Source organism: Xenopus tropicalis, chromosome 3, assembly GCF_000004195.4.
Source record: "Xenopus tropicalis strain Nigerian chromosome 3, UCB_Xtro_10.0, whole genome shotgun sequence".
NCBI lineage: Eukaryota > Metazoa > Chordata > Amphibia > Anura > Pipidae > Xenopus > Xenopus tropicalis.
This window is the reverse complement of record NC_030679.2, coordinates 49,013,058-49,030,241: the sequence shown is the minus strand read 5'-3', so window position 1 is coordinate 49,030,241 and position 17,184 is coordinate 49,013,058. Positions and strand designations below refer to the sequence as shown.

Here is a 17,184-nt window from a genome sequence, read left to right as displayed (position 1 = left end):
TTAGTGGTTGTGTATATAGTTTATGTATGTGAGTGTATAGATTGGTATGTATAGGTTGTGTGTGCTGGGTTTACTTGGATGGGTTGAACTTGATGGACTCTGGTCTTTTTTCAAACCTATGTAATTATAGGTACCAACTAAAATAGTGATCCGTGGCTGAATAAATAGTAGTATACCCCCCATATTAAACATTAGTTCACTGAATAAGGCTTGCAATAAACATTCTTTATTGCAAGTCATATGAACTACTCTGTATCTGAAAGACTTTAACAAAGGCTGTAGCTGGGAGAAGAAGAAATAGATGTCACCATGACCTCGTCTAAATCATAACTGAGAGTCTGGGCGGTAATCCATGCCAACCAAGAGGTTAGCTTTGTTCAGGTAGCTGACATTAAGACAATGGAAGCAATATTGTACCTAGTGTTGGTAAATGAGTCCTGGTGTGTTTTACAAGGCTTCAGTTATGACAGCATCTTATTTGAAAAGGAGGATGGTTACTGCTGCTTTGCATAGGAAAGGGCCGTAGTTTTGTTATAAGTCCTAGCATATGATGTTTAAAACAATGTATTGTATACTGTAGTCATTTGATTGTGCTTATGTTAAACTGAGTACTATTTAAAAATCTTTAAATGTGTAGTAATCCACTAGGTGGAGCCCAATCTCTGTGGGAAGCATTTAATATTGGCACTGACATTCCCTTTCAGAAGGATATGCACTTTTGTATGGACAATTATCTTTTTCTCAAATGCAATTGTAATAGCTAACCATACTGCAAATGCCTCAGCAGTTTATTGTAACTGAATGTAATTAAACTTAAAAATAAATATTCACTCCACTCATTTCCACTGTCGTTTCCTCCCATACCCAAAAAACCTACAGGCAGGTTAATTGAACACTGAGAAGCCCTCTGTATAGTATGTATATCTTTATTTATAAAGCGCTACTTATGTACGCAGCGCTGTACAGTACAATACATTAATATAAACGGGGTATTAAGATAATAGATAAATACAAAGTATTACAATAAACACAAATAAATACAAGATACAGTTGCAATAAGACAACAGAGAAAGACACAAGAGGATGGAGGTCCCTGCCCCGTAGAACTTACAATCTAGATGGGAGGGTAACTTACAGACACAAATAGGCAAATATAAGTGCTGTAGGTCACAGTAGGTGACATTACAATATAAGTGCTGATTCCCAGATCAGGTGCTGGGTGAGTGCTCCAAAAGGTAGTCTTTTGGTTTGGTTTTAAAAAGACTGAGGGAGGATTCTCTCCGGAGGAAATCAGGGAGGGCATTCCAAATGTAAGGGGCAGCAAGGCAGAAGGGTTTAAGGCGGGAAACAGCAGTAGTAGTGGGGGGCGCAATCAAATGATTGTTCTGCGAGGAACAAAGGAGTCGGCCAGGAACATACGGAGACACAAGGGAAGAGATGTAGTAAGGAGGAGAGGAATGGAGGGCTTTGAAGTTTAAGAAAAGGAGTTTGTAAAATATTCTTCGTTTAATAGAAAGCCACAATAAGGACTTTAGCAGGGGAAGGGCCTGAACTCTCCTGGATGAGAGGAGGAGAATTCTGGCAGCAGTTTTTATTATAGACTGTAGGGGGGAAAGGTGGGAGTTAGGGAGGCCGGTTAGTAGCAGGTTACAGTAGTCAAGTCGGGATAGGATGAGAGCATGCATGAGCAGCCTAGCTGTTGCAGTAGAAAGAAATATTGGCAATATTGCATAAGAAAAAAGTGACAGGTTTTGATAGTGGTGTTAATATGGTCAGTGAAGGAGAAACTGGAGTCAAAGATCACCCTCAAACAACACGGCGAATCGACCAGGTTGATGAGGGTGCCTTCAACAGAGATAGAGAAGGGGGGGGGTAGGACCAGGCTTAGGCGGAAAGATCATTAGTTCAGTTTTTGTTAGGTTCAGTTTGAGGTGGCGTTCATACAATTGGAGATAGCCAGTAGGCAGTTAGAGATTTGACTCTCAGTTTCGACTCTTAACGAAGGGGTCGAAAAGTAAATTTGGATATCATCGGCATACAGATGATATTTAAAGCCAAATGAACAAATAAGATCTCCCAAAGACAGCGTGTAAAGGGAGAACAACAATGGCCCAAGTACAGAGCCTTGGGGTACCCCCACTTTAAGAGGAACTGGAGATGAGGTTTTTTTTTAGCATAGGAGACAGTGAATGAACGTTTAGAGAGGTAAGAAGAGATCCAGGATGTAGCCTGACTACGGAGACCAATCGAATGCAGAAGTTGCATCAGGAGGGAGTTGCCGACCGTATCAAATGCAGCCGATAGATCTAGGAGGATTATATTATATATATAGTGAACTTATCCTTATCTGAAAGTGCACCCAGGGCCTCCTGCCATAAGGGATATTGTAAAACTTCTTTCAGACAGCCTCTCCTCGCCCCTCTAGAGCACAAAAAAGTAAGCACAGTGGGTTATATAGACTGCACAAAATAAAAGTTGTTTGCAATATATTTAGTTAGGCAAAAATGTAATCTATAAATCCTGGAGTGGGCAGATGTCTAGCTCAACTTCCTCCTTTACAGCTCTCTAAGATGTTTGGAGTCAGTAACCAATCAGTGACATGAGGGGGGGGGGCTATATGGGACATAACTGTTCAGTTAGTTTGCTTTGTATTTCACCTGCTTGTTTACAAGCTAACTGAAAAGTTATGTCCCATGTGGCCCCCCCTAAAGCCGCTGACTAAGTAAGAGGTTAGAAAGCTGAAAGCAGGAAGTAGTGTTCTGGCTATAATGTTAGACATCTGCTCACTCCAGCCTTTATAGATTACATTTCTGCCTAACTATGGTGTTACCACTACCCACAAATGTTTTGCAGCAAACCGGCTGAAGCTTTTTTCCTATGTTTTAGATTTCTACTATTTTTATTTCTGCCTATTTAAGACTGTGCAGAATAAAAAATATTTCTATCTTTTTTACCCAGTTTAATTTTTACACTGAACTGCTCTTTTAAGATATTATTACACCTCTGTGTGCCTTTGTAAAAACATGGTGATAAAATGCCAAGTGTCACTAACCAAATGAGTCTACAGCAGGAGAATGCAAAATAAGAGAGACCTATGTGTTACCAGACTGAAAAAGAAAAATAAAGCTTTTTGATCAAAATAATTGACTTTTTTTATCCACTCTTTATAAGTTTTGTTTGTTAATTGGATAAAGGATAAAACTTAGTTCTCAAGTACAAAAGTGACAGTGTCACCATGGTGACTGACACAGCTTTATTGTGTTGCCTTCATTAAGAGAAAGGAAATGTTGAAAAATGAGTAAAAATGTGATAAAATGCTCAAATTAGTATGGCTTTTCCCAGTATATTGGAGTTCTCTCTTGAGCTAGAAAACCACTGTGCATATTAAGATTTCCAATATCCATTAACCCTAGTTGATGTATTTATGTCGCAGCCATAGCAGGGTTCTGTAATATTGCTATGTATGATATCCACACAGCAGTATATTGCAGCTTTACAGATAAGCAGAGTATGGGGTATGGGTGTTAACAGGGCTGAGTTAACTACCGACATTACTATTCAATTTATTGCCAATTGTCATTACATTGAATGATTACAAGTCACAGAGACATTGTTTTTTTTCTTTGTGCGATCAACATGTTCTCTGCTTGAATAGCTCTGAGATTACAGTGAAACAGAATATGTGTCATGTAAATCTGTGCATGACCAGTTGCCCTTCCTGGATAGTAGAAGTGTTTGTGCCAAATAACAGGGAATATTATACTAGTCAGCTGCCTCTCCAAATATTGTCTGTTGGTCTCAGTGCAAACGTTGTGCTGTTTTTAGAAGGACACTGGATATGGCTTTTCTTGGCACCGTGCAACAAACTGAAATGACACACAGATCACAGCTTTTAGCTTGCATGTGATATTTAATAACAAATGCACTGTGTAAACTTTGAGAAATGGTATGGAGACTGGAATAATTTGTGTATTTATAACTCTGCATAGATTATTATCTGGCTACAGAAAATTCCATTATATTCTTGATCTGTGCATGACTAGCCAGCAGGCCTGGATTGCACTTTGGTGATTGATGAGCCTAGCTAATCCACCAAAGAGAAAGTACAGTTACGCCAGTATTACAGGATTGCATTGTCCAACTTTAGCCTGATCTCTGCAAATGATCATGCAGGATATTTAGCAGTCTAGAGAAACATTTTAATATATTGATATTGATAGGTAGTTGTCAATAGTCTTGACAATTACTATGTAGATTCTATTAAAATGCTTTCACTGAATACATATATACATTACACTGTGAATTTATATATTCAGTACATAAAATAAATAATACATGTGTTATTCGTTAAAGTGCTGTTCTGGCGTGCTGCCCCAGTTATATAGCTACAACTTGCTTCCCTGTTAATATCATATGTTTAATTGTATGAAGTACAGTACAGGTATGGGACCTGTTATCCAGAATGATTAGGACCTGTGGTTTTCTGGAGAAGCATTTCCGTAATTAAGATCACCATACGTTGTCTATAAAAAAATAATTTCAACATTAAATAAACCCAGTAGTATTGTTTTGCCTCTAATAAGAATTAATTATATCGTAGTTGAGGTCAAGTACGAGTTATTGTTTTATTATGACCGAGAAAAAAGGAAATAATCTTCAAAAATTTGAATTGATTAATTATGATAATTCATCACATGTTTTTAATTTGTTGCCACAGCTACACCTCTATTCTGAAGCAAGTGTAGCTCTACTGCAACTGAACAACCCAAAGGATTTTCAAGAATTAAACATACAGGCCAAGAAGAATATGACTATAGAAGGAAAAGAGCTAACTTTAAGTTCTGCTTACTTGCTGTGGGACCTCAGTGCTGTCAGTCAGGTAAGTGACATTGATGTTACAATAGTTCTCCTTAGATCTCTCTGAGTGTAAGTCATGTAGAGGAAATAAGTAAACTGTATTTTTTCTTTGGTGCTATGGAGTTACAGATATCCTGTGCATGTATGTTACGCCAGTGCTGTACAACTGGTGGCCCCCCCACCTGTCTGGCTGCTTTGATGGCTTACCTTTGTGTAAGATTTAAATGGTATCAGTACTGTGATGAACTGGCCCACTGTATTGCACACACCTCAGATTCAGGCTGTAATTCCTCTGTATTGTTTAAACATGTAATCCCCTGTGTTGTTCGCACTTTTTAATCTCTGCATTGTTCATCCCCTGCATTTTGCACACCTCCGGCTCAGACTGTAAACATTGTTCACCTCTTTATACCTCGGACAAACTGTAGGAACAGTGCCAGCATTGTGTCACTGTACTGTATGTACTGCCTGTGTGTATGGCACACACAGGCAGCATAGGGCAGGGAGAGTATGGCACGCAGGCAGAGTATAGCGCACACACAGACAGCTAATGACAGGCAAAGTATGGCACACACAGGTGGGGTAGGGCAGGCAGAGTATGGCACACTGGCAGCATAGGGCAGGCACAGTATGGCACACACTGGCAGCATAGGGCAGGCACAGTATGGCACACACTGGCAGCATAGGGCAGGCAGAGTATGGCACACACTGGCAGCATAGGGCAGGCAGAGTATGGCACACACTGACAGCATAGGGCAGGCAGAGTATGGCACACACTGGCAGCATAGGGCAGGCAGAGTATGGCACACACTGGCAGCATAGGGCAGGCAGAGTATGGCACACACTGGCAGCATAGGGCAGGCAGAGTATGGCACACACTGGCAGCATAGGGCAGGCAGAGTATGGCACACACTGGCAGCATAGGGCAGGCAGAGTATGGCACACACTGGCAGCATAGGGCAGGCAGAGTATGGCACACTGGCAGCATAGGGCAGGCAGAGTATGGCACACTGGCAGCATAGGGCAGGCAGAGTATGGCACACTGGCAGCATAGGGCAGGCAGAGTATGGCACACTGGCAGCATAGGGCAGGGAGGGTATGGCACACTGGCAGCATAGGGCAGGGAGGGTATGGCACACTGGCAGCATAGGGCAGGGAGGGTATGGCACACTGGCAGCATAGGGCAGGGAGGGTATGGCACAAACAGGCAGGCTAGGGCAGGTAGATTATTCACACACAGGCAGCATTGTGCAAGCACAGTACTGCCTGTGTGTGCCCTACTCTGCCTGCCCTATGCTGCCTGTGGGAGTTGGACCTGGCAGGGGTTTGTTCTGGGAGTTTGTTAGCAGTTGGAAATAGCCATTAAATAGTCTATAAGGTATGTAATTACAGTGGTGTGAAAAACTATTTGCCCCCTTCCTGATTTCTTATTCTTTTGCATGTTTGTCACACTTAAATGTTTCTGCTCATCAAAAACCGTTAACTATTAGTCAAAGATAACATAATTGAACACAAAATGCAGTTTTTAAATGAAGGTTTACGTTATTAAGGGAGAAAAAAAACTCCAAATCTACATGGCCCTGTGTGAAAAAGTGATTGCCCCCCTTGTTAAAAAATAACTTAACTGTGGTTTATCAATTTCAATTTTCAATTTCAATATCAATTTCTGTAGTCACCCCCAGGCCTGATTACTGCCACACCTGTTTCAATCAAGAAATCACTTAAATAGGAGCTACCTGGCACAGAGAATTAGACCAAAAGCACCTCAAAAGCTAGACATCATGCCAAGATCCAAAGAAATTGAGGAACAAATGAGAACAAAAGTAATTGAGATCTATCAGTCTGGTAAAGGTTATAAAGCCATTTCTAAAGCTTTGGGACTCCAGCGAACCACAGTGAGAGCCATTATCCACAAATGGCAAAAACATGGAACACTGGTGAACCTTCCCAGGAGTGGCCGGCCGACCAAAATTACCCCAAGAGCGCAGAGACAACTCATCAGAGAGGCCACAAAAGACCCCAGGACAACATCTAAAGAACTGCAGGCCTCACTTGCCTCAATTAAGGTCAGTGTTCACGACTCCACCATAAGAAAGAGACTGGGCAAAAACGGCCTGCATGGCAGATTTCCAAGGCGCAAACCACTTTTAAGCAAAAAGAACATTATGGCTCGTCTCAATTTTGCTAAAAAACATCTCAATGATTGCCAAGACTTTTGGGAAAATACCTTGTGGACCGACGAGACAAAAGTTGAACTTTTTGGAAGGTGCGTGTCCCGTTACATCTGGCGTAAAAGTAACACAGTATTTCAAAAAAAGAACATCATACCAACAGTAAAATATGGTGGTGGTAGTGTGATGGTCTGGGGTTGTTTTGCTGCTTCAGGACCTGGAAGGCTTGCTGTGATAGATGGAACCATGAATTCTACTGTCTACCAAAAAATCCTGAAGGAGAATGTCCGGCCATCTGTTCGTCAACTCAAGCTGAAGCGATCTTGGGTGCTGCAGCAGGACAATGACCCAAAACACACCAGCAAATCCACCTCTGAATGGCTGAAGAAAAACAAAATGAAGACTTTGGAGTGGCCTAGTCAAAGTCCTGACCTGAATCCTATTGAGATGTTGTGGCATGACCTTAAAAAGGCGGTTCATGCTAGAAAACCCTCAAATAAAGCTGAATTACAACAATTCTGCAAAGATGAGTGGGCCAAAATTCCTCCAGAGCGCTGTAAAAGACTCGTTGCAAGTTATCGCAAATGCTTGATTGCAGTTATTGCTGCTAAGGGTGGCCTAACCAGTTATTAGGTTCAGGGGGCATGTAGGTTTGGATTTTTTTTCTCCCTAAATAATAAAACCCCTCATTTAAAAACTGCATTTTGTGTTTACTTGTGTTATCTTTGACTAATAGTTAAATGTGTTTGATGATCAGAAACATTTTGTGTGACAAACATGCAAAAGAATAAGAAATCAGGAAGGGGGCAAATAGTTTTTCACACTACTGTATGTGCTGGGGGTTGCTGTGATAATATAATTCTTTCACATATGAATGATGGTTGGTGCCCGTAGTGAGCACCAAGCATTTGTTTTTTTTCTGTGCTACCACCATTAATGTGGACATTGTCTTGAAAGCTCTTGTGATAACAGGGGTGTGGTTTAAAAAAGGGGAGTGGTCAAAATGGCTTCCATTAGCGGCCCCTTTGCTATGTATGCTAGAGAAATTCCGGCCCTCGGCACCACAGAAGTCGGACAACATTGTGTTACGCCATTTCTGAGACATTAACTGGGAAGTATAGCCCCTTTTTTAACATGACCTGAATAGGGACTGTGCTGAACATTTAGGGGCAGATTTATCAAATGGGGAGTTTAGAGCTTAATACATAAAAACTTCCCCACGTTCTATTCATTCCTATGGGATTTTTAGAAGAGTATTTATCAAATGAGTTCTTTTCACCCATTGATAAATATGCTTCTGAAAATCCCATAGGAATGAATAGAACATGGGGGAGTTTTTATGTATTAAGCTCTAAACTCACATTTTGATAAATCTGCCCCTTAGACTATTGTTTTAATGAAATATGTACTGGTTTTATACTATATATGTATTGGGTTTTATACTTCTATATATGTACTTGTTACTTCTATACCTAATTGTTTTTCATTAGTGCTCTATAATAGCATTGACATAATACACTTTTAACACAAGTCCTGTTTATTGTGCTCACTTTTACAAAAAGTGTATTTAGGTTTATACTGACCCTTTAAAGAAAAAGATTAAATGCGCATATCGTCCATAAATTTGTTTTTTATTAAATTGGAGCATTAAAGAAACGTTAAATAGCATAGAACACAGCAAGTAAAGAACACCTGCAATCCTAAATCTTGGATTTGGTTCATCGCTATTATTTATAAACACTGGCAGGGTACTCGGCTTTCATTCTCAAATTCATTTTCATATTCCTTTTCTGTTTCCGCATGTCATGTTGTTAAAGTGAAATGTATATAAATGAGTCTGTATTTTAGCTAATGTACAGTATGTTTGCGATTTCCCTTAGTTTAGATTTTTACTAACCCTAAAAATAACATACTGGAACACGGCTGCCCTAGTCTGAGCATCTGTGCATTGGAAATATGTCTGCACACAGTAAAACAGATACTGAGATACCCTGTGCCAAGGTCTTGAAAGCTGAGTTTTTTTGGTTTTCTTCCCTCCACCTAAAAGATTTCAGTTTGTTTTTCAATTGAGTGGTACAGTCTATAGGTCACATTAAAGGTGGAAAAAAGTTCTGAAATTATTTATCTTTGTCTCATTTTTGTACAGCACAGGAACCTGACATTTTACCAGGTGTATATCCACTGTATATATTAGATATTCTTAAACCAGACTCCTATTTTCAATTGCTCTTGTAAATGTGTAACTTTCCAAACTTCAAAAAAGAAAGCACTGAAATGGAAAATAGGAAGATAGAGAAAAGCTAGATGGTAAATGCAGTGCCTATTAATGGGGAAGGAAAGGTAAACACTAAGGGGCTGATTTACTTACCCACGAACGGGTCGAATGGAGTCCGATTGCGTTTTTTTCGTAATGATCGGTATTTTGCGATTTTTTCGTATGTTTTGCGATTTTTTCGGATTCTTTACGAATTTTTCGTTACCAATACGATTTTTGCGTAAAACCGCGAGTTTTCCTATCCATTACGAAAGTTGCGTAAAAAGTTGCGCATTTTTCGTAGCGTTAAAACTTACGCGAAAAGTTGCGCATTTTTCGTAGCGTTAAGTTTTAACGCTACGAAAAATGCGCAACTTTTCGCGTAAGTTTTAACGCTACGAAAAATGCGCAACTTTTTACGCAACTTTCGTAATGGATACGAAAAACTCGCGTTTTTACGCAAAAATCGTATTGGTAACGAAAAATTCGTACAGAATCCGAAAAAATCGCAAAACATACGAAAAAGTCGCAAAATGTTCGTTTTCAAGTCGGAACTTTTCCAATTCGGGTCGGATTCGTGGGTTAGTAAATCAGCCCCTAAGTAAGCTTTATCAGAAAGGTCTATCTAAACACAACCATAAGCACTTACAGAATTGCTGCTCTGACTCCTCAGAAAAATCCTTCAGGGGGTGTTACAAGTCTGCTCAGTTTCCTTCTCTCGCCTCACTTCCCTTCCATCTCCCCCTCCAATTTCTCCTCTCCCCCCTCCAATCTCTGCTGTGTAATATGAGCTTAGAGCTGTTCCAGGAGCAGTATGCAGACCAAGCTAAAATGGCAGCTGCTATCTTAAACAAAGGGAGCTTCTATGGCTGTTTACTCAGGTATGGTTAAGCATTCTACAGAATAAATATAGCTTTATAGCTTGCACGATTGTGACTGATCTATTGGCAATAAAATGCCAAAGTGCCATTCCTTCTCCCCACCCAAACATACAAAGCTGCATAATGGTACTTTTAAGATTAAAAACATACCATACCTGTTATACATTTATTGAAAAAAACTCTTAGCTGTCAATCATATATTTATTTCACTTTCATTTCTGCACTTCCTTGATGTCACTGCTCTTCCCACATATCCCTTTCCTATAGCCTGTGCATGAGGTCTTCCATTCTGGGGCATATATTTAATTTTGTGATAATGCAAAGAAAATATGTAGAGTGAAAATAGTTCCATGCAAAGTTATTTAAATTCATTACTGGCTGCATGAGTATACACCCCCTTTAAGCCAGTATTTGCACTCGGCAGATATTCCAGCCTTGAACTTCCCAAGTTCCTTTGCCCATGTTTTTGCATAAATTGCTTTGCTGTTTTAATGTTCTTAATTCCTTGAGTCTAAAGATTATTGGACCTTTGACGTGTGGGAATTGGCTCCAGTATAGGAACACATGTGTGTTCACTTTTCTCTCTTGCAATGGAAACATTGTTAAGGTGCCATAGGTAAAGATATACCCAGTCTTGTTTTATACTTAATGCTGTAGATAATGTGAGGTATATGCATACTGTAATCCCTTGAAAACAAAAACTTTAGTGGAAGTCAGGCTGCTTATTCATGTCAGAATGCATGTCAAGTGTTTCTATGATTTTGTAATCTATAGCTAAAGCAAGACGAAGATATCTCTGCTAGTCGCTTTGAAGACAATGAAGAACTGCGATACTCTCTGAGATCCATAGAAAAACATGCACCTTGGGTCCGACATGTATTCATTGTAACAAATGGACAGATTCCATCCTGGCTGAACCTAGACAATCCCCGTGTTACTATAGTAACTCACCAAGTAAGCTTTCCTTAGTTTTTCAGTATGGGAAAGGTTGCTGGATTTTAGAACAAGGTCCTGCCTGTTAGAACCAAGCAGAGCTCACTCCAGGTGTTAGTTTTTTACTACAGCGCAGGAAATTGCAGTATGGTTCCTCTGTGTTGCCCCTGCTGAACAAGGTAATAGGCAAGGTTTTGATTTGCCAATGTTTTACAAAAGGTTGTGCTGTTCCAAGTGGTTCCTAAAGGTTGTGCTATGTTATTATTAAAGGGTTGTGGTTGCACAAAGTGGTGCAGAGTGCATTACTATTCTAGGCTGTTAAATTGGAACTTGCAGGATCCAGTATTAGCACTGTGCTTGGCATGGGCTAATCCCACACACCAAAGGCAAACAGGAAGGATAATTGCCTAGTGTGAAATAATCCTTAGAGCATAGCGCCTCCATCCGACACCTGGTTTTTCCCCAAAGAAATATTTAAATGATTGCATGTACATATTATAATCATTTCATATAGCACTGGTAAATTCCAAGTGCTTTACAGAGATTATACATCATAAACACCAAAGTACCCTGAGGAAACCCACATGTATGGGGAAAACATACCTACTTCTTACAAATACTGTTCTGGAATTGAGCCTAGCACCCTGGTGATGCAAGGCATCAGTGCTAACCATGCTGGCCAAAGCTGTGAGAAACGGGGTATTGAAGGTCAGCAACACCTGGAGGGCCTAAAGTTGTTCATTACTGATTTAGATAGTGAAGAAGCCAATAAATATTGCATTTCAATAATGGTATGCTGCACATACTTTTAGCAGATCAGTTTGACTATTTCCAGGGGAGTAAGTATTTGTAAATGAATGCATTGGCTACTTGAAGTATAAGAGAACCATCACAGTTTATTTCAGTGACTTACTGCTTTGCTATTAGATAAGGTGCTAAGCATTATATCCAGCCTGCCCACTGAGGTGTCACTGTGACAAACTCAGGAAGTCATTTTAACACTTTGCGATACTTTATTTGGTCTCTGGGGCAGCTTGTTAACAACTTTGGCCTTTGCACATGCCAGAGAGTACATTTCAAGCCTAGCTACACATTACAAATTCAACAAATAAAGATTTCATATGGTACCTGCCCTACTCTAGCTCTTGTTGTAGTTGGAACACCATTAATAATAGTGTTCGCTAGGGAATCCCATTCAACTTAAGGGTAAAGACACACAGAGGTACTAGTAGCAGCTACTTGTAGTGGCTATAGAAACAGACAATGCTGATAATTTACTAATAATTGTCTCTATGTGTGTTTTTGCAGAGGGAATTCTCAGTATTGTCTATGGCAGGGTATTTTGGGTGTTTAGTAGCTGTGACAAGTAGCTGCTACTAAGTAGCTCTGTCTGTCTTTGTCCTAAGTGTATAAGCAGTGTGTGCTACACAGACCTGACAGCCAGAGGAGCTTGACATCTGCCCTTGGCCTGCTGTAATTAACACTTTGATTAGACACAGTAATTTAATTCTCAGATCTGTATCAGGAAGATTGTGTACTAAAACAATTATATTTTCTTTCCAGGAAATATTCTCAAACACTAGTCACTTGCCCACTTTTAGTTCTCCTGCTATTGAAAGCCATATCCACCGCATTCCTGGACTTTCACAGAAGTTCATATATATGAACGATGATGTTATGTTTGGAACAAGTGTATGGCCTGATGATTTTTACAGTCATTCAAAGGGACAGAAAGTAAGTAACCATGTAGTATACACAACTACAAACAATTTGTTTAAATTATAACCATAAATTAAAATGGGGACCAACTGAAAAGTAATTGTATTAGCAGCAGCCCCTAATAATAGCAAAAACGTTTTTCCTTTCACTTTTTCTTGGTGTTGCTTCTCAGGGAGTCCATTGTAGTGGTATGTCTTAATAATGTGCTTTTGCTGTTAGGTTTACTTGACCTGGCCTGTGCCCAACTGCGCAGAAGGTTGTCCAGGATCTTGGATTAAAGATGGTTATTGTGATAAAGCCTGCAATAATTCAGCCTGTGACTGGGATGGCGGTGATTGCCTTGGTGAGGATATTTTTTATATATATATCTCAAGCAAGTAGACATACAATTTTTTATTTTTTTAGCACCTGTTCATTATTGAGTGGTGATAGTTTTCTGAGGCATGGGACCTGTTATCCAGAATGCTCAGGGCCTGGGGTTTTCCAGATAAGGGGTCTAACTGTAATTTGCTTCTCCATACTTTTCTAGTAAAAAAATATTTTAAACATTAATTAAACCCAATAGGGCTGTTTTTCCTTCAATATAGATTATATCTTAGTTGGGATTAAGTACAAGGCACTATTTTATTATTACAGAGAAAAAGGAAATCATTTAAAAAAAATTTAAGTATTTGGTTAAAATAGAGTCTATGGGAGATGACCTTCCCATAATTTGGAGCTTTCTGGACAATAGGTTTCTGAATAACAGATTGCATACCTGTATTATATTTTGTTCTTCCCTGGCCACTGTATTTGCTACATTTTTCTCCATGTGATATGGTATTTTCAGTAAAATGGAGTTTAATGGCCTTTTATTTTCCAGTGGAACCAGTTAAAGAAACAGTAACAGTATAAATTTGTATTAAGAAAATCCCAGCTAAGCACTTCTATTAATAGTTTTACCCTAGTGCAATTACATTATTTCTACAGTTTAAATTTGAAAACTTGCCCACTAGCAATTGGGCGCTATGCACTATACAGCGTTTAGTAACTCTTTTTTAAAATTTTCTTAGCTGCACTAAGGGTCAGGAAAGGGTGTGGAAAGCATTCTCTACATAAGAATGCGGAGGTGGAAAGTCTAAATCTTAAGTTATGTTGCATGTATTATTTTAAGTAAAGCATACCGTTCTGCTCAGCTCTTCTTAAGGTGCCCATACACGTGAAGATCTATGGGGCCAAACGATCGAATTAAAATGGCGGCAATGGGGCAAACAGTTTGGGGACTGTGATACGGTCCCCAATCCGACTAAATCTTTTTTCAGGCCAGATATCGGTCGGGCATGCCCCTCATTCCTGCCCCTACACGGGCTGATAAGCTGCCAAATCGGTCCAAGGGACTGATATTGGCAGCTATAATTGGCCCGTGCATGGCCACCTTTAGTTTGGCTGCAAAGTTCCATGTTCTTCCCAAAGAATCTAGCAACGGTTTCATGTACCTTGTTTTCAGCCTTTGCTAAATCTAGTGGCCCCAGGCCATCACATGAGCATTAATTACTAATGCAGCTAAAATACTAGTGAGGCGCTTGTATATCTGCTGCTAAAATGTGGCAGTGTAGTTCCACACTCCCCACTGATGGAGTGGATAAACCATACAACACCATAAATAGGTATGGGGTATGTTATCTTTGTGGGCAGAGAGTTTGGAATAGGTGCTACTGTCTCTCTAATACCACTGCCATTAAGGTTATTGGTGACTGGACACTTGCGAATTATTGTGTGGGTTAACTTGCAGAACTTTAAAATGTTAACATACACATTCTGTCCTAGGAAATGCAGCAGGACGGTTTCCACCAGCAGTACCTGGAGGGCTTTTAAATGGCCAACAGTGGCAGCCTGGCATTGGAATAAGTGGTGTTTCCTACTGTAACCAGGGATGTGCAAATTCCTGGCTTGCTGACAAGTTCTGTGACCAAGCTTGCAACGTACTTAGCTGTGGCTTTGATGCCGGGGATTGCGGGCAAGGTATCGTATGCACTGCTGACTGTTGGATATCGCATTTCAAACTGAAACTTAATATTTCTGATTTCCTTAAGAGGGCATAAAAAACATTGTGGGCTCTGTAATATAATTTTCTTTGAAGCTGACTAGTGAGTAGGCATGCTGTTCCTTCAAGGCTTTATAGATAGAATGGTATGTGGCCCCTGTGGAAGATACAGCTAAGAGCTGCACAAACCTTTGATGCGTGTGTCTAACCTTTTTAATCAGCCATTATCACATCAGATTTTGAGGGGTCTCTACCTGTGTGGATCGGGGGTGTAGACCTGAAACATTGATGTGGTAATGGCTGAATCAGTGGGTCAAGCACCCTTATAACAAAGGTGTTTGCAGATCATAATTTATTGGCCCAACTTACAACTTTGGCCATCCCAGGCACCATTGGCAATTGCCATTTCAAACTGTTTCAAGTCCTCTTCTCTGTAGTCACTGACACTGAGCATGCCCTGAAGTTTGCACGATGGTGCTTGCCAAACCCTCTTCTTGATTCTTTTTAGAACCAGGTACAGCAAGCTATTAAGGGTTTCATTCTTCTTTAATATAGTCTTAGTCGTCATGAAGTATGAAAAAAAATACCCTACTACATGTAAAAAGTTGTACAATACTGACCTTGCCTCACCATAGATTAAACAAGAAAACTGTTCGGAGGCATGGAATAGAATCCAGTAAAACTATTTTATTAAGGGTATCATGATATAGCTCTATCACTGTTTTCTGGACTAGAACAACTTTTCTTTCTTTCTAGATCATTTTGAAGAGATGTACAAAATAAATATGTATCTTAATAAAACTCACTACATAGTTCCAAAAGGAGAACATTTACCCTACTTCAGTTTTGACAATATGGCCAAAAAAGTACTTGACGGTGTCTATAGTGATAATCCAATTGTACGTCATGCTTCTATAGCCAATAAATGGAAGACAATTCATTTGATCATGTATCCTGGGATGAATGCCACTTTAGTCCATTTCAACCTAACATTCCTTGGTCTGGATGACAAAGAGATAAAAATGCAAATAGTCATAGCTGTTGATACTGGAGATGAGTACAAACGAAATATTACAGCAACATCTATCAAAAAAGGAGCTATGCTTACAACGCCTACACCAGAAGCAGAGGTCTTATTTGAGGATATTCCCGAAGAAAAACGCTTTCCAAGGTTTAGAAAATATCCACCTGTGACAGATGTGCGCTCAGATGTCACTATCCCAAATATTAACCTATCAAGCCTCCCTAACAAAGTACAGCTTGCTCTTCAGAATCTTGACCAAAAACTGAAAAATGGGGACATAACATTAAAGGGTTATAATCTATCCAGATTTTCTCTACTGGAACCTTACTGGTCTTTAGCTGATCCCAGAGACCAAAGTTTGGATAATAAAGGAAACATTCAACAGTCTCAAAGAGATAATAAAACGATTACTGAACATAAAATTGGTCCAAAATCTAGTTTCACAGAAGTGGTTAATAATAAGGAAAATGCTGCAAGTAAAAGCATATCCCCTATAAAGAGATTAACTGACCTACTGCATAGAGAGCCACAAACACCCAAGGCTAATATCCAAAAAAATGCTATTGAAAAATATGAGAACAAAGCTGTAGTTCCAGGAAGGATGTTGCAGGAGTATCAACCCAATTATGAAGGATTTTTACCCTGGGAAAAAATGAAGTATTTTCAAGATCTCTTGGATGTGAGTATACATTCTACTACCCTGTTGTATGGGAATGACTACTAGATTTAAAAAAAATATATAGAAAAATAACTATATCTATTTACCTGTTTTTGTTTTTACCTGTGTTTTGTCCTAAAACATACGTCCTTCCTCTTTTTGTCACATTAGGGGTTTACACCTCACTTTAGCTGGCTGAGTGAGTGAGTCCTCATTGCCCCAGGGCCAAAGGTGAAACAATCCACAGCACAGTGCACTCATGCCCAAAAGCTTGAGGGAACCTCTGCACTCGAGTGTTGGTTGCTGAGATAGAAGGGGATACAATCATGTCATGGGTGGGCTTTGCCTATGCAGATAGCAAAATAGGAACCACACACACAGCTTTCTGCAAAAAAGGGTGTAACACCCAAGTTTTATTTGGCCACAAAGAGTGCAACAAAAGGATAAAATTTCAGGCAGTCAAGCCACCCTTTGTCAGATATGCACTTTCTTGGGTTCTACACCGATTTTTCAAAGCAAGCCGAGTGTGTGGTTCCTATTTTGCTATTTGCAGTACCATAGTGATACTATGCCATCTATCTAGGGAACACCAGCACCACCATATATAACTTCTGCATTTGTTTGTGGGACACCACCACCAATACTGGAGTACTCCTGGCCAATG

General features: G+C 39.8%; 1 protein-coding gene across 4 annotated transcripts in view; it reads left to right on the top strand.

Moving 5' to 3' along the window:
* gnptab (N-acetylglucosamine-1-phosphate transferase subunits alpha and beta) overlaps positions 1 to 17,184 on the top strand; it is a 45,590-nt gene that overhangs the window by 14,698 nt on the left and 13,708 nt on the right. For all 4 annotated transcript variants that reach the window (XM_012958345.3, XM_012958344.3, XM_031897497.1 and 1 more), the window contains 6 exon segments: positions 4,718 to 4,879; positions 10,938 to 11,117; positions 12,660 to 12,830; positions 13,035 to 13,158; positions 14,622 to 14,816; positions 15,595 to 16,541. In XM_012958345.3, coding sequence (XP_012813799.2) covers positions 4,718 to 4,879; positions 10,938 to 11,117; positions 12,660 to 12,830; positions 13,035 to 13,158; positions 14,622 to 14,816; positions 15,595 to 16,541 — 1,779 coding nt within the window.